The following is a 14,221-nucleotide window of genomic DNA, read 5'->3' as shown; positions in this document are numbered from 1 at the left end:
CTGACCACCCACACCTGACCACCCACACCTGACCACCCACACCTGACCACCCACACGCGACCACCCACACGTGACCACCCACACCTGATCACCCACACCTGACCACCCACACGCGACCACCCACACGCGACCACCCACAAGCGACCACCCACACGCGACCACCCACACCTGACCACCCACACGCGACCACCCACACGCGACCACCCACACGCGACCACCCACACCTGACCACCCACACCTGACCACCCACACGCGACCACCCACACCTGACCACCCACACCTGACCACCCACACGCGACCACCCACACCTGACCACCCACACGCGACCACCCACACGCGACCACCCACACCTGACCACCCACACCTGACCACCCACACCTGACCACCCACACGTGACCACCCACACCTGACCACCCACACCTGACCACCCACACCTGACCACCCACACCTGACCACCCACACGCGACCACCCACACGTGACCACCCACACCTGATCACCCACACCTGACCACCCACACGCGACCACCCACACGCGACCACCCACAAGCGACCACCCACACGCGACCACCCACACCTGACCACCCACACGCGACCACCCACACGCGACCACCCACACGCGACCACCCACACCTGACCACCCACACGCGACCACCCACACCTGACCACCCACACCTGACCACCCACACGCGACCACCCACGCCTGACCCACCCACACGTGACCACCAACACGTGACTACCCTGCTTTGCATATTGTGGTTCTCGGTCGTATGAAGATTTTCGCACGTGGATCATAGTCTCAAGAACTTTGGCCACCCCTCCTATACACACACGCATATTGTAAATTAACGATTGTGTATAAGTACATGTGTGCAAGTATGTAAAAACAAATTAAATTAGTAATGGTCAAACAGCCCCCAGAGCTTACACGGTGTGTGGGGAGGCTTCATTCAGCAGTACATCGACAAAGGGCTTTGGACATGCAAAGATCCCCCATGTAGTCTTAACAGATTGTTGCGGCAAGTGCTGTTAGCGAGCACCTATGAAGGCCGGCACGGCACACGAAGGGGTGGGTGGCCAGCACCACGCCCGGCCGCCTTTGTCTCCCTCGTGGCGATGTTTACACACCAATCCAGGTACTCATTTGAGGCCGAGTCGACCTAGGGGAGGAGGCTCAGGACCAGTTTCAGATAATTGTCACCGGTGTTGGTTGTGAGTGGGAATCGAACTCGCGTCGTCGGGTTCATAGAGCAGAGAGCTAACCGTTACGCTACCGCTTGGATATACAACAAAGATAAAGATCCCCTGTATAGCCTTAACAGACTGTAGGGGCAAGTGCTGTTAACGAGCACCTATGAAGGCCGGAACGGTACACGAGGGGGTGGGTGGCCAGCACCACGCCCGACCTGAAGAACGTGCGTTCTTCAGGCGTCCACGCGGGTCGGTGGCCCGCTTGCGCGCAACGTGCGATTAAAGTGCAACCCCCGTCCCCTCCTCCTCCGTGTGACCCGACAGAAACGAACTCGTGGCGCATCCCCGACACCAACGGGGCGCTGGTGCTGGGGGGCTATGGCCAGAGCAGCGTGTACGACTCCCTCGGCCGGGCCGTGTTCGTGCACGGCGGCTTCAAGGCCTTCAGCATGAACCGCAACAGCCTGACGGACGACCTGTACCGCTTCGACGTCAACACGCGCACATGGTGAGTCCGCGTGGCGCCGCCGCATGGCGCAGCCGAGGAAAAACGAGCCTCGCCCCACTGCGTAGCATTCTCACCGGTTGCGCTGTGTGTAGATGAGGATATTTTTCGGAATCGGAATCTTTGTTTACACTGGAAGAATCCTATTGGCTACAAAGCTCTTTTTTTCACAGACGTCCAGTCGTTTTCGCAGGCCATCGTGCGCCATCATCGCTAGTTGGGTCGCTGCGGTGGTGATGTTAATTACCTCGCTTGGTATGCAGGAGGTCGATCCTGACCCTTTGACGCCTGTATATTTGGAGTTTGCATGTCTCACTTCCCGTGGTCTTGCGGATTTTTCTCCAGTTTTTTCCTCCACACGTGCGTTTAGAGAATTTGGCTGCTAGAAATTTCCACAGGATAAGCCACTTGGTTGAGCTATCATTTGTGGCGCGGTCGTTTCTGAAAAAGAGCTATATAGCTCAGTGGGCCACACATCGAAACATTTTTATTAGTTTAATCGTATAGTTTAACACCAGCAGCAGGCGGTGATATTTGTATATTTGTATATTGAACTTTCGCACCGTTTGTAGCGATCCGTGCTAATCGGAGCTGCGGGGGGTCAGGGCAACAAACTAAATACTAAAAGCAGTTCTTAAGAAAAGAGTTTTCAATCTAGATTAATTTCATCGAAGGAGTGAGTCAGATCCTCAAAATTAAAATTTTCGCACGTGCGGAGCGGAACTTAGAGGGCTTTGTGCCAAACGACACGCGGGCGCGACCCGAAAAAAAAACGGAAGGAAGAAAATAAATTTGGCACTCGCGCGGTAAGTCCCCGCCGCACCGTCGCTGTCCCGGCTAATCGCGTCTCATGCCCCTGTTGGGCTCCGCCTGGTGGCGACAGTCGTGAGCTGCAGTTGAAATCTCGCTCTGCATCTCTTCCCGTGGCGGGACGTCGCACGCATACGTGCCCTGCGTTCGCGAGCGGTTTAGAAGGTTTCACGCATCGCGTTTCCGAACACGGGCGGTAATGAAGGCGCGTGATATAAATGCTCGTGCGCAAATGTGTCTGTGTACGTGTAGGAATAATAGAAGTAATATTATTTTCACAGAATGGAAAACATTGAGTGTCACCACCCTCGGTGTTGAAGAGATTATTTGGTGATACTGCATGGGTAGTGCTACACAAAACATAAATTGCAAAAAAAAATCGAAACATTTATCAATAACACTGTCTTGGAAGGGGCAATGGCTCCTTCTTCTTCACAGGATATGAAGGAGGGGCAATTGCCCGAAAATGTTCTTCTTATATATTCTTCCCATTGAAACTGCTCGGTGTTAATAATTAAAAACTCCCACTTTGCTGCGTGACCAAGCGTATACTGTAAAATGCCCACAGTGCTTGTGGTAAGATAATAAATGAGCGGGGCGTACTCGTGTACAGGGATTGATGAATGTCATTTCCAAATCAGAGCTGAAGCAGACACAGGTGCCCCGCTAATTTGAAAACACTCAGGGTAGAGGAGAGGTACTTTCCCTCTGCAAGAGAGAACATTTCTGTTGAGTTCTGCTGATGCGGCCGTTTCGCTCTATAAACTGGTTCCTGCCAGCCCATGAATCAGAGCCTGGTCTAAAGCTGCTGATTAGCGTCAGCATATCTACTACCACTGTGGGTCTGCTGTACAGCTCCGTAATGTTTTTCGGGTTGTGCCGTGTGCCGTTCGGCATGTCCGTCGTTTCTCCTCGCCTGCTGGGAGCTTCTTCGGCACGATGTCCCCGACGTTCCGCTGCGCTTGCCGTTTTTTGCGAATAAGCTCAGACCGGGCACGCGCCGCAAAATCGCGGAGACACCGTCACGTGTGCCGGGAAGTGTTCCTGCAGAAGCTCCCCAGCACGCGGAGTGGAACTTCGGACGCCAGAATCGGAATCTGTTATTCGTCGAGGAGAAATCCGACGAGCTATGAGCTATGAAGCACAGATGTCCAGTGGGGGCGCGAGGTCATCAAGTGACAACAACAAACAATGCAAAAACACGATAGGGAGTGCAAAGTCTAGGCCATGTAAGCAAATTCGTAAAAAGAAATAAACTAAAACGAAACTATTTTTTACTAGCCTTTTGCCCGTCCAAGGACGGGTGTATTGTAGTAAATCTGAAACTTGCAAGTGAAAAGCAGATCGGGACGGGATATTCATTGCATTCATTCGTGTGCAGTTTGTGAGGCTGCGGTGACACAGACTTAATTCATTTAAAGGTTATAATCCCTTGTTCATCATGACGTCCTTTCTACTTCCATGCCTCAACAGCGCTACGGAGATCGCGTGAGGGTTGTAAGTTGACGCTGAGGAGGGGGGAGGAGGCGCCTCGCCCCCCCATGTGGAGTGACGTCACCCGCTAACTATTATTAATGGAGGGGGCTTGTCCATTTGGAGGACGTCACCTTATAATGATTATCAATGAGGGAAGCTGGTCTATGTGGAGTGACGTCATGCGCGTTACACACTGACATTCTTGGGTAAATATAGTACTACATTTTGCCAGGTAAAGCCCATTTAAAGCTTTCGTGACTGCAGGGATTCATCTTCTTGGCTCTTTCGGTAAAGTCACGTGACTTTACCGAAAGAACCAAGAAGAGGTAAAGCCCACTTGAGCAATTAGTTAATTTTTCAGAAGCGACCTGGCTACAAAATGACCGCTCAAAAGCGGCACGACCCGCGACGGCGTCCGTAGGGGCTCGTTGCCGTTTTAGCCACCTCCTGCGCGCCGGTGTTGAGTCTCGCGATGCCTTCCTCGCCCCCCGCACGCAGGACCATCCTCACGAGCAGCGGCCTCTGCCGCTACCTGCACTCGGCGGTGATCATCAGCGGCACCATGTTGGTGTACGGCGGCAACACGCACAACGACACGTCCGTCAGCACTGGCGCCAAGTGCTTCTCCGCCGACTTCATGGCCTACGACATCGGTCGGTGCCTCCTTCCCCGCCTCCCCGCCCCCCCCCCCACCTGCGTGCGCACCTTCCGCAAATTCCGCAGGCGTTGGCGTGGGGTCCGTGACCGATGTTTGTTATTTATGTTGTGTTTAGTCGCTCGTTTCAGACTCGCTGGCAGCCCCCAAAGCATTGGCCAGGAAAGAGACAAAAATAAAATTTGCTGTAATGGAGCGCCAGTGAGAGCCAATGATACTTGAGCACTTCCGGGGCTTAAACACTCCACTATAAACAACATCGCTTTAATCGTTTCCAGCCTCAAAAAAATCTTGCTTTCATCCTCGATTCATATGCCCACCAAACGTATTCCTCTCTTGTCTACCCATCCTGGCCACTTTTCATTGCAAGCCTCGTCGATTGGCTCCATCTCATCCACTACCATCCGCTACCATCTCATCCGCTACCATCCGCTACCATCCGCTACCATCCGCTACCATCTCATCCGCTACCATCCGCTACCATCTGCTACCATCCGCTACCATCTCATCCGCTACCGTTCCTGCTGGTCTCACTCCACGGACTCTTCGCTCCAACAACCAAAGAACGCTTTGTCGAAAGCCACGAGGCAGCCTTCACTCATTGGGAGGGTCATTCATTCTCCGGCGCTGTCCCCATAGTCCGGAACTTAATTTCCCCAGCTCGTCATGCTGCAAACTCCCTGCCCCCTGTTCAAGTCCAGGCTCAAGACATGTTTTTCCCCTCTTGCTATGATTGACCTAACCTCTTCTGTCTAGAGTCTAAACAAGAAAATAATCCCACAGTGTGCAGACACTTTGCAAGTCTCAATAGTGTTGCATTTACACGCTCTTGTATTTGTTCGAAAGAGCTTCTTAGAGCAGCTTAATGGGCCTCGAAATCACCCTCGGTGGATTCTAAAACTTGCGCTATCCCTGGAGAGCTGTCATATGTGTCCCCGTTTAGCAGATGTGATTATGGTTATCAATAACCATGAGAATATTTCACAAAGACCTATAAGAATGCATGCAGAGGAATCCTTACTTCACCATAGATTCCATATAAACCACACTAGAAAATCAAGTATTCATAAATTATACACTTTTCATAAAAAAAATTAAAGAAGTGTGTATAAAACCGTAATTTCATAGGTTGTTGGAGTTCATCAATGCAGTATAATTTAAATTGGTGTTTAGAGCTTTAAGAAGTAATGAGCTAAGACGTAATTATAAAGTAATTTTAGGCTGTGGCCTTTTAATTGTGTGATCACATTTTAAAAGGCCTTAGTGTCAAGCATGACTTGCTCATTTATTAAGTTTACATGCATTGTGGGCATTTCTAAAGTGTACACTTGCCGGTATCGTGACATAATGGTATTTTTAAAGATTGGTTTTGGCATCAGCATTCAGACGATGCTTCAGGTAGATTTGCATTCACTTCTGAAACTGAGCCGTCCAATCAAAAGCCGCAGTGCATTCTTACGGCTGCAGAGATGTTGAGTGATGGTGACTGGTGTATGGTTAATCATTCATGATGGGTATTTATCGGAGGCACTTGCATTCTTTGCGATTGATGGATGGCGAGTGACATTACACATCATAGTCTCTAGCGTAGTAAAAAAAAATGTTTAGCCCTCTTAAACATTTCAGAATCATCCTCATTTTAGCAATCTTGGAATAAATAGCCCGGTGCTTGTCTTCTCTAATAACGTTTAAGTTCGTGTGTCCTACAAAAAGAACCCTGCAGTGGCCGCTTTGGTGCACTTTTCATAATCGTTTTCAACAAAACATAAACACGGCGCAGTGTGTGCTGTGCCGCTACACCTGACGACTACTGGCAGTGCTGGACGTGTACATTTAGAGTGCACGAAAGTGTTTATGGCAGTTAATTCGTTCACCAACGATAACGGTAAACGACAAAAAAAAAACCCCGTGACCTGTTTACTTTTTGCCATTCCGTTGCACAATGCGGACGGCGTTTTTGTGAATTCTCTCGACGTGTGCTTCTTATTCGGTCACTTGAATGTTGCACGGGAGGCCTCGTGTGCCAAGCAATTTCATGCAGGGTGACTCCACTTCTCATTTACCAAGAGGTGTCGTCGCATCCTCTTTTTGGCTCTGTGGCCTTAGTGGCCTTGTCAAGGCCATTAACTTGCGTGCGTGCGTTCAGCACCCCGGCGATTCGATAAATTGTCAGCTCGCTGTTCGATTCAAGAATCGATTCTTACTTGTCCAAGTTTAACTGTCTCGTTTTTATTATTTCCCTTTTTTTAATTGTTCAGGTTTGTCTTAACTTTCAGCGTGAATGCACAGGTGTACCACACAAGCGTACAATTAGCAAAATACAATTTGGCATGAATTGGAAAATTATCAATTCTCGCACGTAGGATTCTATGCGTGCATCACGAGTGTAAACAATCAATGCGCCATTGACCATCACATCTTTAAAAATATCTACGAGAGTAATAATTGTGTGTTTGTTCCCCCTCCCCCCATCTCCCAATCAGCTTGTGACGAGTGGTCGGTGCTCCCCAAGCCAGACTTGCACACGGATACGGACCGCTTTGGCCACACCGCTGTGGCTCACAACGGGTAAGCCGATAGGATTGCGGCCTTCCAGCCCATCTTGCACACTGATAGCGAGACGACGCATCAATGTTAACGTGCAGCGGATAACACCGGTTGAGTGCTGCCCCTTGGTCCACAGACGCACGTGAGCATTACTTTTAGATACACCTTGAGAGCTGTACGGCGTCTTGAGTGGTTGCGAGGGCGTTTTTAGTTTTTTGCTTTCAGCGTCTCTTCTCTATCGGTGCAATGACCGCCGTCACTGGCAAATAACGAGAGAGTGGAATATATATTTACGTTGACGTTTTTTGAAAATGAAAGCTGCTCTTTTAGCGTTGGATATCCCTCCAATTTTCTGCCACTTTATTTAGTTTTAAAGGTTCTGAACATACCGTAATAGATAGGTGCATGTATATATGGCTGTGGATAAATACTGTATGAGTTTGTAATCTGTTTTTATCAAACATCACTGACATAAGAGAAATGTTTGAATTGTATGTTATAGATATAGTATCCTGCATCTTATTCCTAAACTGTGCGATACATCCAAATCGTATCGCACTGCATTTAATAAAATCTCTAAATACTTTTTACGTTAGGACAATGCTTTCAGAAAATGGCATCTCGCCCTGTTGTGAACACGGCGAGGCGAAAATTCGTTCATCACACTTAACCAACCACCGCACGGTCTGCACTTACACAGCAGTTGCGGACACTATGTATCAAATAACGCCCGATGCTGTCGAACCGTTGGCCAAACCTCAAGTTTTTTTTGATCAGTTGCTCTTCGAAGAAAAAAAGACTCGCACTTAACCGAAACCCCCGCGCGTCCGTCTCCCCTCGGCAGCTCCATGTACATATTCGGCGGCTTCGACAGCCTCCTGCTGCAGGACCTGCTGGTCTACACGCCGCTCAGCTGCGAGGTCTTCTCGGAGCGCGAGCGCTGCGAGGGCGCGCGGCCCGGCCTGCGCTGCGTGTGGAACAGCACGCGCTGCCTGCCTGTGGGCTCCGAGTACGGCATCGGCACCCACAACGTGACCTGTCCCCAGAAACGAGGTGCGCCTTCCCCTCGTTGCCGCCGGCAGCTGCGAGTGTGTGAGCGTGTGTGCGAGTGTGTGAGCGTGTGTGCGAGTGTGTGAGCGTGTGAGCGAGTGTGTGAGCGTGTGTGCGAGTGTGTGCGAGTGTGCGTGCGTACGTTGAGGGGGCAGCGGTGGCGCAGCAGTTAGCGTGCTGCGCTACGAACCTGGCGACGCCGAGTTCAATTCTCGCACGAGGACGACACCAATGACGATTATCTGAACTGGTTCTGGGCCTCACCTAGGACGACTCAGCCTCGAATGAGTACCTGGTGCGGTGTGTTAACATCACCACTGAGGAGACAATGGCGGCCGGGTGTGGTGCTGGCCACCAAACGCCTCGTGTGCCGTGCTGGCCTTCATAGGTGCTCGCTAACAGCACTTGCACCTCCAGTCTGTTCAGGCTATACGGGGGACCTTTGTTTTTGTTGGTGGAGCAGGAGTCCACCTGGCCTGGCACGAGCACCGTGGTGACGTCAACGCCACTTAGTGGAAAATTGCGGCTGTTGTTGTTGGTGGTGTGGTGGTGGTGAGGCAGCGGGCGGTGGTGTAGCGGTTGGCTCGAGTTCTATACCCGTCCATGGCTATCACCATTAGCGAATTGATATCTGGACCAATCTTGAACCCCCCCCCCCCAGTCCACACAGACCAGCCAATAGCACGGTCAAATATGGTCAAAGGGGGGGTAAGGGGGGGACCTTCGTGACGATTGGCCGTGAATTGTCATTAATCTTTACCGTTGCATTACGGCATTTACGGGAAATGATCGTTGCTCGCTGACAGCGAGTTCCCTCCGTTTACGTTTGCTACATGAGGGTGCTTTGTCATTGATTTGTTGCTGGAGCAGTGGTGGAGTGGTTAGCACCACAACGCATGCACTACGACGTGGGCAACTTGGGTTCGATCTCTTGCCATGCGTTTTAACTGCCAGTCGTTGCAGAATCTGGCCCGGTCCTCGCCTAGGTCAACTCGGCCTAAAATTATTATCCGTGAACATCTGCGATAATTCATGAACGGCCTCATGGCATTGTGGTTTAGTGTTTTGAATCGGGCATAATTTAAATTGCTTTTCCGAGTCGAACAAAAATAATTGCTCCGTGTAGATTTTCTAAAATGTTCCAATCCTCCTTTGTGTCCAAAATATTTTAAGTGAGTGAATGCCGCACACTGACTCATCCATTAACTTCTCCTCCATTCTGCACAGTTGGCGTGGTCAATTAAATACAATTCTGCTAAACATTAAAATTAAATGCGAAGGCCTCCACTTGTTATGGAGTTTGTTTGAAAGCGCAATGGAAAGGTCTTCTACAAATGACTTCCATTTGAGACCGCCGAATTGTAGGGAATGCTAAAGTGCATGCCATGGCAATTTGGCAGTATTTGTTATATATTGTTATTTATTTTCAAGTGGTAATGAAAATTTTACTTTTGGAATTCATCATCTTTGTTTCCTAATTGAGCCATTAGATATTTAATAGCCTAAAGATTAAAAAAAATCCTCATTGTAAATGAGAATTGGATTTTAAAAAGTTGCACGCACGTATATAAAATCATGATGCCCAATCTCATGCAATACGTGGACTAGACAAGGTGACATTGTGAAGGGTCGATTACCACCACTGAGAGATTTAACGCGCGGCAGTGGTAACCAAAAGAGCACGGGGCACCCATGAGGTGCTATAAAGAGCACACAGAGTGACAAATTCGGGTCACATTTAGACTTGCAATTGAATCCTGTTTCTCAAAAATATATGTTGATAAATTCATCCATTGAAACATTTGTTTCATGCCTCGTGTGCGCGCACCCACTTGTGTGCATTTTGAAATAACGTCTATTTATGTATAGCTTATTATTATTATATGAATCTTGGCAATAAAGGCATTACAAGCAAAGCTTGCCTGCAATAAATGGCCCAAGAACTGTTTGACATTTTGGCTTAGCCAAAACACTGGGTAGTGCACTTGTCATTGCAGCTTAATATCAGTGACCCCGTTCGGAATTGGATAAGCTCCACTGCGCTCTGGCCTATTGCGACACTCAATAACGTCGCTTCAAGGGTCATCTTAAAATGTTAATATTTCAATCACTGCTGACTGCTGCGCTTCGTATTGCAGGCGGCATTGCAGAACCCCCCCCGCTTATCCGCTTCCATCACCCGATATGAGCTTATCACTCAATGACACTTGCGCGTGCTTCTCCAAACAGTGTTGGCGGTCTCTCACCTTGATTTGAACCATTGCAGTGGCAGCGTGCAACTTGGTGTTGCTGTGGTTCCACGCTGAACGGTGGTGCAGCGTGCGCTGTAAATGATGGAATGAACCCTGGTCCCAGGGAGTCGCTGTGCGGTGATGGCCCCCCGCACGGTTCGGTTGGGAAAGCCGTAGGATTTTTATGCTGGGGCCACAAACATATCTGGAGAAAATTGGTAGAAATCAATTTGCCATTGTGGGAGTCTGTTTAATTAATGCAAAACAATGTACGATTAAGCGCCAATCGTTAATTAACACATGTTAATAATTAAGAGCATTGCTTGTGAATATATTTATGAAACTAAATGTTGCATTTGGAGACCTATTTATTAGCTTATTTATTTACGACCTTTTTATGCATAGATACTGAAGCAACCTTGAAAATGTGTTTCCTGCACCCGTTGGCGTATTTCCCCAACTTTTATGGGTTCTAATTCAAGGTAATGTTTAATTTACTGTGAGAAGCAAATGTATTGACACTGCAAGTAATCCTGGAGTTACAATAAACCACGTAACATTATTTGACGGGGGAACACATGCGCAACATCGCTTTCTCTGCTTTCATCCTGGTGACCTGATTTTGATTTCTGGCCATGGCTAACACCAGTCTGCACTGAGCAGTGTGGTGAAGTATGGTCAGACAACCCACTCCTCACAACCAACACGGTGTGGAGATGCCTCGATCCAGCAGTGGATTGCTAAAGGCCTATACTTTTCATACTGTCGTTATTGAGCTTAGCCACAGGGCTCCTGGTTTGCTCCCGTTAGTTTCTCACAGCTGATGTTGCTGATACATTGCTGATACGTTGCTGTGCTCCGCTGTGGCCGTGTGTCCTGTGCAGCCGCCACTGAAAAGGTGTGCAGCATGTTCAAGGACTGCGGAAGCTGCACCTCCAACTTGGCCAGCTGCCAGTGGTGCAGTGGTGCCTGCACGCCCTTAGAGTCCAACTGCACAGTGGAGGTACGATCGCCTGCTCGCGCTTGCCAAGCTCATGCGCTGGCGTTGATTGTGTCGCTTTGAAACACCCCAACTCGGGCAAGGGTACGTTTGATGTCACAAGCACCAGTGTGCAAATTTGTGTACTCCTTATTGTGGATGTGTGTGTCTGTGTGTATGTATATACGTATATTGAACTTCTTTCGCACCGTACGTAGCCAACCGTGCTAATCAGAGGTGCGGGGGAGGGACAACAAACTAAATATAACAAAGCAGTTCTAAAGAAATTAGTTTGCAATTTGGGTTTTACAAGTGCCTAGCTCTAGCGGCTTCCAGGTTGAAGTCCTAGACCATGAGCAGTGAAGTTGTCGGCCGTGTGGGATGAAGTTGCCATCCGTGTGAAATAAAGAAAGACATTATCTTGTAGTTGTTGGAAGACCGTATTGGGAGCCAGTGGACAGATCGTATTGCCTTTATACTCTGTAAGTCAGACTGTAGATTGTGTGCACCTATTTTATCACAGGATGTATGTGTATTTGTACGCTATTTGTTGTGTCCATTGTGTGTAATTTTATTCCCAACATATGCGTATTGAAAGCGTAATCATGCTGTAATTATACACCAGCAATATCACTCTTGGGCTGTCAAGAGTTATGTGATGCGGTGATACAATAGCCTGCCAATTTTTGTACCAGTTGGCAGAGCATCACGCCGTGGCATGGAATGCCCCTAGTGGTGGCAATGCGTGGCTCTTGCTGAATTCAATTCAATACCCACCATTAGGTGGCACCGGTTCTCTGCAAAGTGCAGTTTGGGTCACGCCAGCCATCTGATGTAGTCATATTTAGTCTTGAGGACAGATTAAGTGACAATCAAATAAAAATATACAACACATATCCCTTGGGCATTCCCGAGTAGTAGCCTTGATTCCAACCCGGGCATTTAGGGTTTCTGGTTTAGTCCTCTTAAAATGTACGAGACAACCCTCAACCACCCGGTTATCCTCAACTTAAAATAAATTATCTTCAGTTGTCACAACTATCATACTTCCCCTGTTATAGTGAGCCGATAATTGCATTTTGGTGGCTCATCAATAAAACATTTTTAATTGTTTAATTTATATAAAGTTGCCTGCTTTTGGTCTCCTACAGACTGAAGATGGAACATGTATTTACTATTGATTAGATCTCACACCTTGAACCTGAAACTCAATGTATCATTTCAGCTGTTGCTTGATATCTATGCAGCTTTTGATATTTGATCATCACGTTTTAATGGTGACCTTTGAAACAATAATGCCGATTGTAATTGAGGCATTTGCAACGGTGGTTCATATAAGTGTTACGTTTAGTTTCGTTGTTACATTTCAGACGTATGAAAAGTGGAACTTTTTGCAATTTTGTTTGGCAGCGCATCTCTCTCCTCCGCTCTCCACTGCCGTTGTTGTGCTACGTAGCCTGGCAGCACCACGCTTTCTGCCGCTTTGTATTTATAGACGGTCGATTTTGTTTCAAACCAGAGGCTATACGGTTCCTCCTGAACTTTGACTGGCTTTTGAGGGAAGGGGCCACGATCATCAAGCGTGCATTGTTAACGTTGTCCTGTGTCCACGGGTGTTCGTAAAAATGTTGAATCTATTAACGCAGCTCTACGTTTGTTTCTGTTGTCTTGTCCACGCGCTGTCACAAAGCCGGTGATCAACTTCAGCCAGTGCCAGGTCCGAGCTGAGGACACCTGTGCCAAGCTCCCCAGCTGCCTGGGCTGTGTCAACGACTCCATCTGTCAGTGGGAGAGCAAGAATCAGCATTGCATGGCTGTGCCAGGTATACATAGCTCGCCGCTAGAAAGGTGTACACGCGTAAGAATGCCGTGACGTATGCAAGCGACCCAGCACTTTGGGCGAGTGAAAAACAACTCAACGCATCCGTCAATAACACCTATTGCCTAAAAAGGAAGTCATAGTTAAAAGGTGGCGTTTCAGGCAACGGACCGTCCTCATAGCTCTAAGTGGAGGGGCCGGAGAGCTACAGTTAGAGACTGCGTTACAGCATGGGGCACGATGAGAATTACATCTTTAAAAAACGTGTTTTCTGATGACCAGTTTTTAAATTGGCTCATGCTGCAGACCACATGTGCGGGGACGGCTGGGACCGCGTGGCTGAGTCCTGCTACAAGATCAACACGAGCGTGGTGAACTACGACAACGCGCGCATGGACTGCATTAGTCACAACGGCATCCCCGCCTCGCTCACCACCGCCAAGGAAGTGGAGCACGTGCTGGCCAAGCTGGCCCTCATGACCAACGAGGTGGGGACGTGCACACGCGTCTGTCCGTGTGTCTTTGCTTTCGTGTGTATGTGGGGAGCGGTAGCGTAGCGGTTAGTGCGCCTAGCACTACGAACCCGGCGGCCCGAGTTCGATTCCCGCTCACGGTCAACACCGGTGACGATTATCTGAACTGATCCTGGGCCTCCCCTAGGTTGACTCGGCCTGAAATGAGTAGCTGTTGTGGTGTGTAAACATCGCCACTGTGGAGACAAAGGCGGTCGCTCTTGGAGCTGGACACCCACCCCCTCACGTGCCGTGCCGGCCTTAATAGGTGCTTGCTAACAGCACTTGCCCCCACAGTCTGTTATAGGCTATACGGGGATCTTTGTCTTTGTGTGTTGGGGGAGCAGGAGTGTAGCGGTTAGCGCTCTGCGTTACGAACCTGGCGAACTGAGTTCGATTCCCGCTCGTGGCTAAAACCAGTGACGGTTATCTGAATCGGTCCTGGGTCT

At 49.0% G+C, this 14,221-nt stretch overlaps 1 protein-coding gene across 2 annotated transcripts in view; it reads left to right on the top strand.

The window, feature by feature from the left end:
• The window catches only part of ATRN (attractin), a 305,667-nt gene that overhangs the window by 110,424 nt on the left and 181,022 nt on the right, over positions 1-14,221 (top strand). Inside the window, exons 9-15 of one of the 2 annotated variants that reach the window (XM_061552847.1) lie at positions 1,513-1,696; positions 4,478-4,632; positions 7,118-7,202; positions 8,026-8,234; positions 11,347-11,465; positions 13,132-13,264; positions 13,567-13,748. In XM_061552847.1, the coding sequence (XP_061408831.1) occupies positions 1,513-1,696; positions 4,478-4,632; positions 7,118-7,202; positions 8,026-8,234; positions 11,347-11,465; positions 13,132-13,264; positions 13,567-13,748 (1,067 nt within the window). Of the gene's footprint in view, positions 1-1,512; positions 1,697-4,477; positions 4,633-7,117; positions 7,203-8,025; positions 8,235-11,346; positions 11,466-13,131; positions 13,265-13,542; positions 13,749-14,221 lie in introns of both variants that reach the window. The other variant, XM_061552846.1, reaches the window with a different exon arrangement.

This window comes from Lethenteron reissneri, chromosome 17 (genome assembly GCF_015708825.2).
Source record: "Lethenteron reissneri isolate LAM-NWPU_2019-01 chromosome 17, ASM1570882v1, whole genome shotgun sequence".
Lineage (NCBI taxonomy): Eukaryota > Metazoa > Chordata > Hyperoartia > Petromyzontiformes > Petromyzontidae > Lethenteron > Lethenteron reissneri.
This window is presented reverse-complemented; position numbering and strand designations above follow the sequence as displayed.